At 36.0% G+C, this 18,846-nt stretch overlaps 1 protein-coding gene across 4 annotated transcripts in view; it reads right to left on the bottom strand.

Moving 5' to 3' along the window:
- Window positions 1-18,846, bottom strand: part of ANKHD1 (ankyrin repeat and KH domain containing 1) — a 134,280-nt gene that overhangs the window by 92,923 nt on the left and 22,511 nt on the right. For all 4 annotated transcript variants that reach the window (XM_047085719.1, XM_047085698.1, XM_047085711.1 and 1 more), the window contains exons 2-6: window positions 12,801-12,954; window positions 6,120-6,276; window positions 4,611-4,758; window positions 3,740-3,887; window positions 1,676-1,909 (exon numbers count right to left, since the gene is read on the bottom strand). In XM_047085719.1, coding sequence (XP_046941675.1) covers window positions 1,676-1,909; window positions 3,740-3,887; window positions 4,611-4,758; window positions 6,120-6,276; window positions 12,801-12,954 — 841 coding nt within the window. The remainder of the gene's footprint in view (window positions 1-1,675; window positions 1,910-3,739; window positions 3,888-4,610; window positions 4,759-6,119; window positions 6,277-12,800; window positions 12,955-18,846) is intronic.

Below are 18,846 nucleotides of genomic sequence, written 5' to 3'. Positions count from 1 at the left end.
GGATAAAGGGCACTCTCAAACACTGCTGGTGGGAGTGTAAATTGGTTCAACCTTTCTAGAAGGCAATTTGGCAATATGTATCAAAAGCCTTAAAAATGTCCATACCCTTTGACCCAGCAATTCCACTTCCAGGAATTTATCCTAAGGAAATAATCAGAGATTAGGCAAAGATGTCTACACAAGGATGTTATTACAGTGTTTTTAATAATAGTGAAAAACTGGGAACAATTCAAGTGTCCAACAATAGGCATTATGGTGCATCCATCTGAAGTATTTGCAAAGACTACGAGTTCCCTACCCAATACCCACTCTTTCAGTCTTCCTTAATAGTAGAACTCTGATTTTATCTGAGTGGCAACATGCCTGACTAAAAGACTACATTTCCCAGCCTCCCTTGTTATGTGTAGCCAGTGAGATATAAGTGGTAACTATAAGGCAGAACTTCTATGAAGATTCCTTAAAGGTAGCTTACTAAATTGAAGGACACTCCCCATTTTGCCCTTACCCTTTCATCCTTCCTAGAATATGGATTGCTGGGGCTCTAGCTACCATTTTGGAGTATAGGTAACTTTGAGGATAGAAACCACATACTAGAAAGGTAGAGCAGAAAAAAGAGAATTCTGAGATCTTGATAGCAGTGGAACTGCTGCTATACTAGCTCTAGACAGCCTACCCTTGGACTTGATTTATGTAAAAAAGAAAAAGCTTCTCTTTTGTTCAAATAATTCTTAATTTAGGTTTCATGACATGTGCAGCCTAACCCACTCCTGAAATAGTGAAGTACTATGTGACCACCAAAAGCTGTGTTAGAAAAATATTTCTTGAGATGGGAAATGTTCATGAGATATTGCTAAATAAAATAAGCACACTACAAAACAGTTAAGTTTGGTTGTTTAGTTTAAAAATTATACATATGTTTATATATATATGCTTAAAAAACACACTGGAAGTAAATATACTAAAATACTGTTTACATGCCTTCATCTTTAGGGGGTAACATTACATGTCATTGTAAAATTTCTTTTCCTTACCCTATTCTGTGTTTTTCAAGTTTTCTATATCATATAACTGTGATTATTATTTTTACTGTTATCTGAGTGTGCCTTATTTTTGAAGTAATAGTTGGAAAAATCATATAAAACAAAAGTTATTAAATAACAGAAACCTTCAAGTTTTATGCTACAAGTTTTCGTTGACTTCATAGCTACCTGAATAAATAGAAATTAAAATAATAAACACACTGTTAAATTATACTTTATGAGATACAGACTAAAATGGACTTTCCATATAATCTCTTAGAAGCTAGATAATTTGATAGCACAAGGAAAACCTAAGTAATACAAAATTAATTCAAATATTTAATCCTCGGGGCGCTTATGTGGCTCAGACAGTTGAGTGTCCAACTCTTGATTTCATCTTAGGTCATGATCTCATGGTTTGTGACATCGAGCCCTACATTGGGCTCTGCACTGACAGTGTGGAGCCTGCTTGGGATTTTCTCTCTCTCTCTCTGCTCCTTCCCCAGCTTGTGCACATGCACATGCACGTGCTCTCTGTTCTCTGTCTCTTGCTCAAAATATATACACACTAAAAAAGAACCCTCAAAATTCAAATATTTAAATATTCAAAGTTGATATGAAAAATATATATAAATATTCATATATAGAGAGAGTACCTTTGTAGCATGCAAGGGTAAGAGCACTTTCTTTGAATTCATTTGAATGAGTGTTGATGCCTGCCCCATGATCCAGAAGAACTCTTGCAACTTCCACATGACCTGCACTGGCTGCTTCCATCAAGGGGGTATGTCCATTTTCATTATGATCTTCTATATTTGCACCTTCATTAAGTAGCACTTTCACAATGTCAACAAATCCTCCAGCACAGGCATAAGTTAGTGCAGTATTTCCTAACAGAAGCCAAAAAGAAATATAGAATTATGATAAAATGGAGACAATTATAATTATGCCATGCTCGAGCTCTACCTCTTCAATTCCTTTACATAAACCACTAAAACTATCATCTCAAGTTTTTTTGTTCTATTGGTTAGAAGTAGCAATCTTAATTTTCTTACTAATTAAAAGATTTATTATAAACAGGTCAATTTACTTCTCTTCCTGCTAAAGATATGTGTCAGATGGAAAATGTACCTAAAACAATGAATTGTCTTACGAATAAAATGTGTAAAGGTAAAAGAAAATTAAGACATGAATATACATAGAAAGAAAATGTTAAATATTCCTAAATTGTACTGTACTGAAAAAAAAGAATCATTTTGAATGATACATAGACTATTTTAGATAAAAATATGCTAAAAGGGGATTTTTTTTAAATGACACTTAATCTCACTTGACAAGCTAATGAAGTAGGAAGATATAAACCCCCCTCAGCATAACTCCTTCAAAAGAAAAATCTCTTTACAAGGTCATTATCCCTTGGTTTGCCACTTCTTTCTTTCCTGATTTTATTTTGAGGATTTTTATTTATTAGACGGGGTAAGAGAAGTGGTTTAACTATCCAACAGTATGAGACTAAAGAAGACTGTTTTAAAGATTCAGCAAGAAGAGTAACATTAAAGAATCCAATGTGTTCAGAATTCAACTGTTCAACCATGTTACACATTAAGCATATTACTATTATTACAATTAAGACAAAGTGGTCAGCCAAATGGTCTACAAATCCTTCTGGGAAGTCTTGCTTATTTTATTATTTTTTTTGAAGTTTGTTTGTTTATTTAGAGAGCGCATGCACGCAAAAGCGAACATGAGCAGAGGAGGAGCAGAGAGAGAGAGGGAGAGAGAGAATCCCAAGCAGGCTCCATACTGTCAGCACAGAGCCGGGGATGGGGCTCAAGCTCATGAACCATGAGATTATGACCTGAGCCGAAACCAAGAGTCAGAAGCTTGACTCACCGAGCCACCCAGGCATCTCACCTAATTTATTTTTAAAATGAGCAAGACTTCCTAGGGGCTTCCTCCTCACTGTTAGTGCAGGGCCTGCTTGGGATTCTCTCTCTCCCTCTCTCTCTGCCCTTCCCCTCTTGCATGTACCCTCACGCTCACTCAAAATAAATAAATTCACTTTAAAAAATCATTAAAAAAAAATAAGGCTACATTTAACATTCACTTAATGGTATGAAACACTGATATGCTTTCATTATGCAAATTTTTAAAAATTATGTTGTTGCCTCACTAAATCCAAGGAATCCTACCACTAAAACTATACTTATAACTCAAGACACATGACCAAGGCTCCTCCAGTCTGTGTGTCTGGGAAACACAAATAACTAAAAGAACAGCCCTTACTATAATAACTTTCATTCTGCCACAAGAATATCTTAATAGTAAACGCATTCGGTATGCCTGACATGAAAATTATTTACCACAGGGTAAATAATCTCAGGTTAATTTATAATCTAAAGACAAGAGAGTTGGATTTAAATGAGATAAAGAATTATAAGAGATACAGTTCATAATTTTGCCTCTTTATATGTTACATATCATTATGGCAAAAAAGAAAGTGTCCCCAAAAGAAAAACTGTCACTCTTAGGCAAACACAATCTCAGCCTTTTGATATCAAATTAATTTATATTTTACTCAGAGATCCTGAACAATGGCTAAGATTTTTCTGTAGGTTCACTACTGTTGCGCAGATGTAAAAATCAAATTTTTATCTCTCAGGTTACAATTAAATATATCAATTTCCTTTCCTCAAATTTACACATCACTTTCTACTTACCTGTTGCTGACTGGGAGTTGACATCTGCATCATGAAGAAGTAATAATTTCACGATATCTAAGTAACCTCCACTGGATGCTGCCATCAGGGGAGTTATATCTCCTTTATTCCCTCGATCTTCAACATTAGCATGCATAGCAAGCAATACCTTTAAAACACATACACACAGAGGGAATGTCAATTCTTACTACTAATAGTACTTCTAGAGAATATACTGAATCTGGAAAGATATTCTTTTAGAGTTAGGGTGAAGAAAAATAAAAAAATAACCACCTTTTGGGAAAATATGCCAGTGCTCACCACTTAAAACACTAAGTTAGACGTTATTTTTTACAATTCCATTACATATTAATCTTTAGGTAATGTAGGTAATCACATTAGCCAACCCATGATAAAATTTTAACTGCTCTTTTCAAAGAATTTGTGTTATGCTTGGGATTATCTAGCAAGAGAACAGCAAAACTATACTCCCCAAACAGAAACTATCTGGTAAACACATGGGTATTTCCCAATACTGCTAAAACAGACAGAAAAAACTATAAGAATTGAGGTAATCTGGATGAAATGAAAATAAATCACTACTTTCCATTATAGCTGTGTATTATTTCTAAGGATGAGTTTTAAAATATTACTATTATTTCTACGTGCTTCTTATTCATTAGGAAGAGTTCTGAGTAAAAAAATTTTTGAGCAGAAAAATGGACCATGCCCAATTGCGTGTGTAGGCAACAAAATTAATTATGTACAGTTTCTATTTTACCCACTGCCTGAAAGGAAAGAACTTGCCCTCTAATTATAATTTCTTTTATCAGTGATAACAAAAATCAAAATCCTTCCACAATTTCAATCACTCAAGATAATTTCTGCTTACTTGTGCTAATTCATAATACCCTGCTGAACAAGCCAAACAGAGCAGACTTTCTCCTTCTTCTGTATGTTCATTTACACTTCTGCCTTCATCTAGCAATTTACGAACAGCATTCACATCCCCATCTGAACAAGCTTCTGCCAGACTACGACTGAAAACAAAACCATCAACAATTAGCCAACACAGAAAGACTCAGAACCCTCTCAAAATAAATTACATTAAATACAAAGAGTCATACATAGAAAAATGTTGATATGGTAAGGAAAAAAATTGCATGAACATTTTGTGTGCTGAGCATTTTGTTTGCAATACTAATTATTCATGTAGGCCAACCAAGCCAGAAAGGCAATAAGTGAATATGAAAACAGCTGTCATTTTTATTTTGTGAAATGTTCTAACATATTGTCATATTAAATTTTAAATAAAGTACATGTACAAGTTTTTAAACTCTACCAATGCAATAATCCCCAAAGACATTTGGGATATAATTCCATGGTTTAAAATTTTATTTGGTAACAGAAGTTTCAATCTATGTAAAAATTTTACTACAGAATGTTTAACAAAATCAGGGAGCCTGGCTAGCTCAGTCAGTAGAGCATGCAACTCTTAATCTCAGGATTGTGAGTTCAAGCCCCATGTTGGGTGTAGAGGTTACTTAAAACAACAACAACAAAAAAACCCCAAAACTTTAAAAAAAAAAAAGAGGGGTGCCTGGGTGGCTCGGTTGGTTAAGTGTCCAACTTTGGCTCAGGTCATGGTCTCGTGGTTTGTGGGTTTGAGCCCCGCATTAAGCTCTGTGCTGACAGCTCAGAGCCTGGAGCCTGCTTCCGATTCTGTGTCTCCTGCCCCCCCTCCCGCCCCGCCCCTCTCCTGCTCACACTGACTGTCTGTCTGTCTGTCTATCTGTCTCTCAAAAATGAATAACCATTAAAAAAAAATTGATAAATCTCAAACTTTAATATGCACATGAATCACCCATTTTTCTTATTAAAATACAGATTCTGATTGAGTAGCTCTGAGGTGAGGTCTGGAATTCTGCATTTCTAATGAGATCTAAGGCGCTGCTTGCTGCTACTGCTACTTACGAATCATATTTGAGTAGCAAGCACTTGGATTAGAGCAACCTATTTCATTTATTATTACTTAAGCAGTCAGTTTAGAGTGTACTAGGATCATCATTAGAGTAAGTAACTGCCTTAGAAATAGAAATCAGATCTTTATTCACTTTGGATTTCTCACTTGTGGTATTTTCATTCCACAAGAATGCTCAATGAATATGAGTAGAATGCAAGAATAAAAATATAATATCTATTTTTATATACATATATATAACGCCATATATATATAACGCTATATATATATATACTTAAAACATTAATAGCCATCCTAATAGCCACTTAACTAAAGTTTATAATTCCCTCCAAAAGATATACTTGACCAAAATTTGTTACTTCCCCAAAGTCCACTCCAGAAAATGTCTAATATCCAGAAGAATTCATTATATACACATACGTGTCTACTTGTCCTGCATTGTGGCTGTTTTCTGCTCTCATTCGGGTCAGTGCAGCAGCAGCTTCATCTAGCGCACAACTTACTGAGGATGTCAGTCTCCGGAGTACCTCAGGGTCTGCAAAAGCTTTACCATCAGCAGTTGACAATTTGCCAATTCCTTCAACGTGCGTCAATGAATCAGGCAGCACAGGGGAAGAAAAAACATAAAGTGCAAATTGTAATTACATTTCTAAACACTACTATATAGGGCAAAACCGGCAGAGTCTCCATAGATAAGGCTGACATTCAGAACATAAGGCTGATTATCAATTTTGCCACATTTAATGTCAAAAGCCATCACATAACCACCTGTTTTAGTCTTTCCATCTTTACAATGCACGTCATATTAATTTGTTCCCTACCTAATTCCAAATGTAACTTAACGTGAGGCTCATTGAGGAAAATGAAAGTTCTTTCAAAATATATAGTCATACTGTAAGATCTCTAGTATAAGATCATATTTATCTATACTCTTTTCAGTAGTAATAAAGGGAATATTCTGTACTATTATAACAAACAACCCAACAGTTTTTCCCTTTGGTTGAATAGCCACCTAGAACCATCTTCTAGGATAACAGTATAAATTGAAATAAGTTCATTCTTATATTTATTATGTGCTTGTGATTTGCCAGACATTGGGAAGACAAAAAGGGATAAGGCATAGTTCCCGTCCTTACAGAGCTCACAGTCTAGTGGGGCTATTAGGTGTCTAACTTGCCAATAAATCTTTTTGTCTAGATTCAGTGAGGAATCAGATACTGCTGTAATAGAAAATTTTGATGATAATATCATTGCCTGATCACTGCTGCAAACGAGAGAAAAATAGTTAATGAAGTTTTGGAGAACAACAACAAGGAAAGAAAGAAGGGAAAATTTTCCCAATAAGATATAAAATGTATTAGGATGCCATGAAAATTATAACAGCATGAGGGGCACCTGGGTGGCTCAGTCGGTTGAGCGTCCGACTTCAGCTAAGGTCATGATCTCGCGGTTTGTGAGCTCGAGTCCCGCATCAGGCTCTATGGTAACAGCTCAGAGCCCGGAGCCTGTTTCATATTCTGTGTCTCCTCCTCTCTCTGCCCCTCCCATTCTCATGCTCTGTCTCTCACTAATGAATAAACGTTAAAAAATTTTTAAAAAAAGAAAGAAAATTATAACAATATGTTATCTGCACAGAAACAGATAATTATATCAAGGATATACAAGAGATGAGGTGTCTACATGGCTCAGTCAGTTGAGTGTTTGACTCTTGATTTCAGCTCAGGTCATGATCTCAGTTTGTGAGTTTGAGCCCCACATTGGGTTCTGTGCTGACAGTGTGGGAGTCTGCTTGGGATTCTCTCTCATTCCCTCTCTCTCTGCCCCTTCTGCATGCATGTGCATGCTCTCTCTCTCTTAAAATAAATAAACTTAAAAAAGAAAAAAGCCCTAGATCATTTGTAAATTGACATTTCAAATCAAAGGAGATGGGAGGGCTTATTTCAAAAACACTGTTCAGAAAGTGATTATCATTTGAAAATTAAGATGGATCTCTAATTCACCCCATTCACAAAAATAAATACCAAATAAATACCAAGTAGACTGAAGATCTAAATGTATAAAATAAAGACCAGGGGCGCCTGGGTGGCTCAGTCGGTTAAGCGTCCGACTTCAGCTCAGGTCACGATCTCGCGGTCCGTGAGTTCGAGCCCCACATCGGGCTCTGGGCTGATGGCTCAGAGCCTGGAGCCTGTTTCCGATTCTGTGTCTCCCTCTCTCTCTGCCCCTCCCCCGTTCATGCTTGTCTCTCTCTGTCTCAAAAATAAATAAAAAGTTAAAAAAAAAAATTTTTTTTTAAATAAAGACTGAAAGCCACTATTATACTATGTGGTATTTTCTAATGCTGATGTAGAGGAGGCTTTTCTATGCATGAGACCAAATCCCCAAAACCATGAAATAAAAGATTAATACATGTGATATTAAACATTTTTAATTTCAGTAAAAATTTCTATATAATTAAGCACACCATAAAGTTAAGGCAAAATAAAAACTGAAAAAATTAGCATCCAATAAACTTATATCATCATTTATAAAGAGCTACCAAGCAACTTACTGATATTAAATGAACATAAACTATGAAATTGACAATAAAAATGACTGAAGTGTAAGGCCCTCTAAAACTTAATAGGAATGTATACTGGTACAAGTTGGCAGGGTGGGAGCATATTTGACAAGTTATCAAAATTCAAAAAAAATTTTAATGTTTATTTATTCATCTTGAGAGAGAGAAAGAGAAAGCATAAGCAGGGGAGGGGCACAGAGAAGGAGAGACAGAATCCTAAGCAGGCTGTATACCTTCAGAGCAGGGACTGATGTGGTGCTCAAACTCAAACTGTGATATCAAGTGTCAAGAGTCGGACGTTTAACCAACTATGCCACCAAAGCGCCCCTTTCTTTTTATATATATATAATTTTTTAAATGCAAAACTTTAAGTGTAAACATTCTTTGACACAGTGATACCACTTTCTAATAATTTGTCCTATAAAGATACCTGCACAAATAAGAAAAATTATAAATGAATATCAACTACATCATTATTTGTAATATGGGAAAAGAGGAAGTAACCTAAATATCCCTCGATAAGGAACTGTAAAATAAATCATGATACATCTAAGCAAGAGAATATTATCTTACCCTTTAAACGAAGGAGAAAGTCGGGCACCTGGGTAGCTTTGTCGGTTAAGCATCTGACTCTTGATTTGGGCTCAGGTCATGATCTCCCAATTCATGAGATCGAGCCCTGCGATGGGCTCTGCACTGGCACCCTACTTAGGATTCTCTCTCTCTCCCTCTCCCTCTCATTCTCCCTCTCTCCCACTCTTTCCCAAAATGATTTAAAAAAAAACAAAACAAGGAGAAAGAGACATACCATGTTATACAAGGAAGCCCACAATAAATTAAGTGAAAAAAAGGGAGTTACAATACATTTTGTGTAATGTGATGCTTACTTCATTGTTTTAAAAATTATGTGTGTTTAAATATATACATGCATTTATAAAGCTACACAGGAAAAAGCCTGGAAGTATATGTAAACCTTAACAATAGGAAGGTTTTATTATCTACTTAATACATTTCATATTGCTTTACATACCTTTGATCGTATTATATTTATAATTTAGAACATAATTTTTAAAAATTATTCTTGTGGGGCACCAGACTGGCTGAGTCAGTAGAGCATGTGACTTGGTATCAGCGTTGTGAGTTTGAGCTCCACATTGTATGTGGAGATTACTCAAAAATAAAATCTTTAAAAAAATTAAAAACAGAGGTGCCTGGGTGGCTCAGTCGGTTAAGCATCCAAGTCTTGATTTCGGCTCAGGTTATGATCTCACGGTTCCTGAGTTTGAGCCCCGTGTCAGGCTCTGCTCTGACAGTGTGGAACCTGTTTGGGATTCTCTATCTCCTTCTCTTTCTCTCCCTCTGCACCTCCCCTGCTCATGCTCTTTCCCTCTCAAAAAATTAAAAATAACAACAAAAATAAATAAATAAATAAATAAAATTCTTGAAATAGCTTTAAGATTCTTCATTTTCTCTAAGAATATCAAAGAATCTTAAAGAAAAAATATTTTCCATTTCATTTTTTCAGTTAAAATAGTGTCAAAAATTCTATTTTCCTTAATAAGCCCAGTAATGCCTAATATATTCTCACAATTAGAAACACAGAATCTAGGAGCACCTGGCTGGCTTAGTTGGTGGAGCACGTGACTCTTCATCTTAGGGTCATGAGTTTGAGCCCTACATTGGGTGTAAAGACTACTTAAAAGCAAAAACAAAAAACCACAGAGTCTAAAAATTCCTGAAAACAATGTCCAAAAAGCAAATGAAAATGCTCTAGGACAAAAAGAAAATATTCATTAAACAGTTGACTTGCACAGTTCTTAGAAAGAAGCACATGATTTTAAAATACATTTGACAATTTCTTTGGACACACCAAAGACATATCTAACTGTGTATGGAGTTTAAATTGTCAAAATAAGCAAAATTTTTAAATTCAATAGTTTTTAACATCTCCTGAAAGGCAGATAAGCATTACTTTCAAGGTTTATTTTCTTTCCATCAATATATGTATGAAAAACAGGCAATTCTAAGGTATCTCGCTGCTTTTTCTAGACTTCTATGAATTAAGAGAAAACAGGGAAAGAAAAGTACTTAATGTACCAGAAAACAGCCCTGAATAAGAATCATGAGGTGTCAGAAAAAAGGAGAAATTAGTTTAAAGCCCTTAGTTAGGAATTAAGGAATAGTACCCTCAACATGAGTGAAGTGTCAGCCTAAACCAGAGAGTAAAGATATGCTACCACCAGAAAACAAAGCCTAAACCTTTTCTAAGAAAAGGAAAACAGAGAAGACTTTTCTCCAAGTTTCTCTCTGCTCTAAGCAAAAGAATGTAAGATTCCAAAGCAAAGCAAACAAACAAACAAACAAAAAAATTAGAGGGTGGTCATGGCACTCCCATTTCAGGAATCTTATACAGTATATCCCTAAATCACAAGTAGGAGATTTACAGGAAATCCAGACTAGAAGGGAAGGACATTCAATGTCATTATCAATGTGATGTGATCTTTATACCTTTTTTTTTTTTATTACTAGTTCTGCCCTAATTTAAACAGTCTTATTTTGTTCAATTTAATTTTAAGTTTCTATCAGTTCCAAAAAGATACAGTAGGTAGACTAAAAGTCAATGGGCTACAAATTGTACCTGTGCTTTTCCATAACAGGACAGAATTAAAGGGATAACGAGATGATATCAAGTAAGCTCATTTTTAACATAACATCTGTCTTTCCAAGAATAATAGAAAAATGCTCAATTTGGGGTGCCTGGGTGGCTCAGGTAGTGATCTCACAGTCATGAGATTGAGTCCAGCGTCATACTCCACACTGAGCATGTAGTCTGCTTCAGATTCTCTCTCTTCTTCTCCCTCGGCTCAACCCCCACTCTCTCCTGCTCCCTCTCTCAAAATAAATAAGTTTGAGACAGAGAGACAGAGCGTGTGCAAGAGATGGGCAGAGAGAGAGGGAGACACAGAATCTGAAGCAGGTTCCAGGCTCGGAGCTGTCAGCACAGAGCCCGACATGGGGCTCAAACCCACGAACGGGGATCATGACCTGAGCTGAAGTCAGACACTTAACTGAGCCACTGAGGTGCCCCTCAGAATAAATGAATAAACTTTACCAAAAAATGTTCAATTTATTTTAGCTCTTGTCCTTGTCATTATTTGATCAAATTGATGCTGTATTGTTCAGTCAATATGAAATGTGCTAAAAAGCTGCTGTGATTTTTCTGAATCTTTAATATTATGCTTATTAGAGTACTCAGTACCTGAATCAAATTTCTATACTTTAAAACATTTTTATTTTGAATTTTCTGGAGTTTAATAGCTTTAACATGGTTTAAAGTATATATGGCACTCTAACAAGTTTTTAGGCACTATTTTTTTATTTATTTTTTAGGCACTATTTAAAAAAATAACGTATACATTCCTCTAGATTAAATTCTTACATGTATTTAACATACACATATATTTATGCTAAATAAGTAACTAAAATGAGTGTCACACAAAGTGAACATATCTCAAAAGCAGTATAAAAAAAAAACAACATAAAAGATTTTAAAAAGTTAACTTCCTTCTTAAAACAATTTTAGCTGATAAAAAGCCTTTCTTTATAGTGGAATGGAGACTTGGTACAGCAAATAATAAACAGGGTGTTCAATATAAACAACAGTAATAAAATAATAAATAAAATAAAATAATACAATAAAAAATAGCAACTTATGAGGCACCTGGGTGGCTCAGTTAGGTGTCAAACTCTCGATTTCAGCTCAGGTCATGATCTCACAGTTTGTATGATTGAGTCCTGCATCAGGCTCTGCACTCGCAGCTCTACCTCTCTCCCTGCCCCTCTCCCGCTCACATGCATGCATACCCTCTCTCTCTCTTTCTTTCTCTCAAAATAAATAAACATCTTTTTTTAAACAATAGCCACTCATAGGGGCACCTGGCTGAGTCAGTTGGTTAAGCATCTGACTTTGGCTTAGGTCATGATCTCATGGTCTGGTCCGTGAGTTCAAGCCCTGCACTGGGCTCTCTGCTGTCAGTGCAGAACAGAACCCGCTTCAGATCCTGTCTCCCTCTCTCTCTGCCCCTCCTGCACACAAGCGCATGTGCAAGAGAATTCTCTCTCTCAAAAATAAATAAACATTAAAAAACTAGCAACTTATAATAATTAAGTTATCCCTAGACTAAAATGAGTAACAAATCACATGCAGAATACCCTTAAATCAGTTCAGATCAAAGATTCATAACTTAAGGAACCAAATTTATCTCACACATTTATAATGTAATTGGAAATAGATAAGTTTTCATTGATAAGTATCTGATTATCTAAGACCTTTAAAAATACTGTTGAGCCCAGAAATCATTCTCTAAAAACTTTCAACCAAGAATTTTTAAAATATAAAACGTGAACAATAAAAAATGTAACACATACTAAGAGTTCAAATCTCATAGAATGTTACATAATTTGGGGGCAATCTTGCACAGCTTTGTACAGAGATCTAGACTTTTAAAGAGATGAAAATAACAAAACAAGAAATAAATTACCTGCCGCTTCCAGCAATGCTTCTAATCGTGCCTGTGTCTCTGGATCCACAGTGCGTAAGTCTGCTCCTTCTGCAGTACTTGATAAGAATATCTCTGATGTTGTTTTAAGTACTGGGTTATCCAGATCTTCTTGGTCCAAAATAAACGATTCAACCTGTTTATGAGTTAAAAATGCAGTATCTATGAAACTAATCTCCATATTGTCAGAATAACTATAATTTAAAGTAATATGATTTCTGATTTAGAATTTAAGTATATGCAGATAAATTACAGTAGAAACATGAGGCTGTGGGAAGGGTCTTTGAGGGAGCGTCCTGCCTATCTGCTTATCTTCAGACATGACTATAGTCTAATTCAGATACACCAGATTCAAGTTTCCTGAAGAGCATTTCATCTTCTGTGCCTGGCACAGAGCTTGGTTTCTTTTTGTTTAAAAAAAATTTTTTTTAATGTTTATTTATTTTTGAGAGAGAGAGACAGACAGCAAGTGAGCAGGGAAGGGGCAAATAGAGAGGGAGACACAGAATCCGAAGCAGGCTCTAGGCTCCGAGCTGCCAGCACAAAGCCCGACGCGGGGCTCAAACCCATAGACCACAAGATCATGACCTGAGCTGAAGTCAGGCACTTAAACCGACTGAGCCACCCAGGCACCGCCGTTTTTTGTTTTTAAATGAAACAAGTACATGAACATAGCCCCTGGGAAGATGAAAATTGGACTAGATAGTAAAAAAGACTAGATAGCATGGATAGGTCATTAAGGCACATTTTTTCCTCTCTTCTAATCAATTTATTAAATTCTGATTCTTAAAATAGTATTTAAAACACTGCCAAATATCTAGAGCCCTACAGACAAAAAAGTTAAATGAGGTTAGGAAACATACCTCTTTGTTCACTGCTGTATCAATACATCATATAAAGTAGTTATTAAATACATAATCGTTGAAATGAACGAATGGTATAAGCAAAAGCAACTGATGAAAATAAACATGTAAGCCTCTAATTTCAAAACAAGCTAATTCTAAATTAATTTTCTCAACAAGTAACATATGTGCAATCTTTCTGGGAAGCAATTTGGAAATGTGTACCAAAATGCTTTAAAAGGCTCATGCCCTTTGATTCAGTAATTCCATTTTAAGGAATCTATCCTTTAAAAAGTATCTGAAAACCACAGGGCACCTGGCAGACTCAGTTGGAAGAGCATGTGGCTCTTGATCTGGGGGTCGTGAATTAGAGCCCCACATTGGGTGTAGAGATTACTTAAATAAGTAAAACTTAAAAAAAAATGTTTTTTTAAGTATCTGAAAGCCAGACAAAAATATGCAGGGGTAGTCACTGCACATTAATTCAAATTCCAAAAATGAGAGGAAAAAAAACTACAACGGGGAATTTGGTAAATACATTTTGTACATTCACAGCATAGACTACCATGTAGTCATTAAAAACAATGTTTTTAAAGCATAATTTAGTTACATGAGAAAGCATTTATAAAGTTAAATGAAAATCAAAAAATTCAAAACAGTACGATCTTTACTTTGCTAAAAATATACGTATATGATTGTAAACATGAACATGACTACTCATGTATATAATGAATATATACTTATATACCTACATACATCTGCAATATGTAAATATGTATAACCAGGGAGGTTAACATATTTGTAGACAGATAGAAAAATAGGAACAGAAAGGTTAAGTACTTCTCCACGGTCACACAGCTAATAAATAACAAAGACAAGGACAGGTTTCAAACCCAAGCCACATAGCTACACAATCTGTGCTCTTAACTACTAGACAAGGCCACCATACAGGACCACAGTACTTGGACTACATTATTTGGCATATTTGGCTGTTGTCATCAGTTTCATAATGGACACCAAAAAACATCCTAAGAAAGACTGTAAAGTGAAAACGATTTGGTTACATTTTATTACCTGGTGAAGTACTAAAATTTTACAAAATAAACTTCAGATCTAATAACATGGAGCCATATGACTATCCTGTAACACAGCTTCTTTAATATGTAATTACAGACAAAGATGCCATTCTAAATCCATGCCAAAAGATAAATGCAGCCTACCAGTTGTTAAATTATATTAAAAGATAACTGTGTGTACAATAAAAATCTTCTCACGGGCCCAAGAAATTATTAGGTATTATTAGGAACTTACCAGTTATGAGAACAGAAAAACCATCATTCCAAATTCTAGAATTTTTTATTACAAATGGTACTGAGAAGTTAACGTTTCTATTTTATAAAAAGCATTGGTCTAATGTGGTATTACACATATTATGAAGACAAACAGATTATAGGTACCATGTAACATTTTAAAAATCCAAGTTAAGGATTTTCTATTCTCTCCCATTCATTTCCCCAATGAGTAAACAGTATTTACTCAAGTCCTGTTTTATATGAAGCACCATGACAGTACAAAAATATGGTAGAAGATAGAAGTTAAAGGCACCATGACTATCACAAAAGACCCCAAAGAGAAACAAATGGTACAACTACATGTATTAAACAGTGAGAAATCACTTCCAGCCCCAGTAATCCAAGACTTTGCACATGCAGCAGCATTTAACTTAGGCTTTGAAGGATGAATAGAATTTCACTAGGTAGTGAGACATGGGGATAGAGGTAGAAGGGAATGAAATAAAAAATGGGCTTGAAGATGCATTTGGAAAGCAATGAGTGGTCCACACTGAAAAAAATACAAGGTCCTTCATATACTGCTCGTGGGAATCTAAATGACACGACCCCTGTGGGGAACAGTTTTGCAACTTTCCAAAAATTAAACACAGAATAACCATATGACCCAGAAATTTCACTTCTATGTATATACCTAAGGGTTTTTTTTTTAATGTTTATTTATTTTTGAGAGAGAGACAGAGAGAGAGACAGAGAGACAGAGGATGAGTGGGGGAGGGGCAGAGAGAAAGGGAGACACAGGATCTGAAGCAGGCTCCAGGCTCCGAGCTGTCAGCCCAGAGCCTGACACATGGCTTGAACCCATGAACCACAAGATCATGTCCTGAGCCAAAGTTGGATGCTTAACCAACTAAGTCACCCAGGCACCGCTACCTAAGAGGATTTAAAACATACAAAAATATGTATACAGAAGGCCATACCTGTATTATGCACAATAGACAAAAATTAGAAAAAGAAAAGTCTATCAACTGGTAAATGGATAAACAAAATGTGGTATATCCATATAATGTAATATCATTCGGCCATTAAAAGGAGTAAGTAATGAGGGGCGCCTAGGTGGCTCATTTGGTTGAGCATCCGACTTCAGCTAAGGTCAGGAGCTCACAGGCTGTGGGTTCCAGCCTCGCGTCGCACTCTGTGCTGACAGCTTGGAGCCTGGAGCCTGCTTCAGATTCTGTGTCTCCCTCTCTCTCTGCCCTTCCCCTGCTCATGCTCTGTCTCCCTCTGTCTCAAAAATAAATAAAAACATTAAAAAAAATAAATTAAAAACACAGGAGTAAGTAATGACACATGCTATAGAATGCAAGGCGAACCTTGCAAATACTACGCTTAATGAAAGAAGAAACAAGAAGTCACATATTGTATGGTTCCACCTACATGCAATGGCCAACAGAAACAGATTTATAGAGATAGAAAGTAATTTAGTGGTTAACTGAAGAGTCAGTCAGAGAGGGAGGAATGAGAGTGAGTACTAACAGGTCTCAAGTTTCTTTCTGGAATAATGAAAATGTCTGGTATTAGATACTGGTGAAGGTTGCTGTACAACCTTGTAAATATACTAAAAAACTACTGAATTGTACACTTTAAAATGCTAAATTTTATGGTAAGGTAAACTTTAGATCAATTTTTTTAAAAACTATAAAGTATCTAAAGTACAACTACAGCTTTAGGCTACACAGAACAACCGGGGAGAGATTTGAATAACAACATGCAAAAGTTGATTTGCTCATGGTCTATCTGGTCACCACCAGGAGAAGGAGAGAACATCAGTAGCAATGTCATCCTGGAGGTCAGTAATGTTAGTATCACATACACAAGACAGCACATGCCTAAGTGCTTGGGAAGAATCAAGTTTGAAAGAAAAACACAAAATAGAGATGTGTCCCATGCCTTCAAAAGGCTTACAACCTCTCTCCAAAAATTAAAATTCATAAAACAACTTACTCAGTTTAATTCTCCTACATCTTAAAATGCATGTAAATTCAAGTTTCAATCAGGCAACATGACATAATGGAAAGAATATTGTACTAGAGATCAGGAGACTTAGGTTGAAGTATCAGTTTCATCAGGCACTATGTGTGATGTTAAGCTGTCACTTTCTGTGTTTCTGACGTTCCATTTCTTCCTCTATCAACAAAGGTAATACCTGCCCTACCTATCTTACAATGCTACTGAAATGATGAAATAAGGTAAAATAACTTGAAAATAATAAAACACTATATAAATGTAATTTTTAAAATTTTATGTAATTATAACTCTTTTGTCCTGTGACTCACCAGTGTCTACATTCTATGCCTTTTCAAACTGGAAGAGTGATATTCATGAAGAATCTCACATGATACATTTTCATCAGCGCTCACTTGAATTCCTTTTTTTCATTTTATTCACTTTTTCAATTTCATTAAGATATAATTAACATACGAGACTTTATGAGCTTAAGGTGTCCAACATAATGATTTCATGTACGTATATACTAAATGATTACCACAGCAAGTTCCATCACTTCGCATAGCTATAATTTTTCCTGTGATGATCACTTGAATTTTCAAGTGTAGTTTTAGGCATTTTATATTTTTTTTTTAATTTTTTTTTTCAACGTTTATTTATTTTTGGGACAGAGAGAGACAGAGCATGAACGGGGGAGGGGCAGAGAGAGAGGGAGACACAGAATTGGAAACAGGCTCCAGGCTCCGAGCCATCAGCCCAGAGCCTGACGCGGGGCTCGAACTCACGGACCGCGAGATCGTGACCTGGCTGAAGTCGGACGCTTAACCGACTGCGCCACCCAGGCGCCCCTAGGCATTTTATATTTAAATGCTGGCCCAAAAGATCAAATTCTAAATATCTACAACACTTGTGAGAAAAGTGTTAAGTTTCTCAGAATGAGTTAATAATTATACATAACTATATACACAAATGATCTGAATACATTTATGTCAATCAGAGGTACCAAAATGCACTCAACTCTAATATATCCTTTGTCTTGTCTTCTCCAAAATTTTATTTATTTTTTTGTTAAAAAAATTTTTTTTAATGTTTATTTATTTTTGAGAGAGACAGAATGTGAGTGGGTTGGGGCAGAGAGAGAGGGAGGCACTGATCTGAAGCAGGCTCCAGGCTCTGAGCTGTCAGCACAGAGCCCAACGTGGGGCTCGAACTCACAAGCTGTGAGATCATGACCTGAGCTGAAGTCGGCCACTCAACCGACTAAGCCAGCCAGGCACCCCCTTCTTCAAAACTTTAAAAGCCTGTCTCAATGTGCACTCAATAAAAGTAAAAAATATCCAGTTATGTCTATTACTTTGGGAAATTTGGTGGCTTGCTTTTGGCAGTTCATAAATATCTCACCTGATAAACCTGTTGAAATACATACACTTAGCGGGGCGCCTGGGTGGCGCAGTCGGTTAAGCGTCCGACTTCAGCCAGGTCACGATCTCGCGGTCCGTGGGTTCGAGCCCCGCGTCGGGCTCTGGGCTGATGGCTCAGAGCCTGGAGCCTGTTTCCGATTCTGTGTCTCCCTCTCTCTCTGCCCCTCCCCCGTTCATGCTCTGTCTCTCTCTGTCCCAAAAATAAATAAACGTTGAATAAAAAAAAAAAAAAAAGAAATACATACACTTATAATTCAGATTGCAATAGCATTATCTCAAAATATATCTGGTCAGCCAACATGAAAACCATCTATAGCTCTATGGAAATACTAAATTAGACAAATTCTGTATATTTAACATAAAAGGCTTGGTGAGATAGTCCCCAAAAACAGGTCTATAAAATGGATAAGTCCAAAATAATGTTAGATCTAGTTAAATTAGTCTTTATCATGTATAAATACAGAAGGCT

The sequence above is a fragment of the Lynx rufus genome, unplaced genomic scaffold (assembly GCF_022079265.1).
Source record: "Lynx rufus isolate CCGP_SWC_20201006 ecotype Redwood Valley unplaced genomic scaffold, mLynRuf1.p SCAF_1, whole genome shotgun sequence".
NCBI lineage: Eukaryota > Metazoa > Chordata > Mammalia > Carnivora > Felidae > Lynx > Lynx rufus.
The sequence above is the reverse complement of the archived record's forward strand: the minus strand, read 5'-3'. Positions and strand labels throughout refer to the sequence as shown.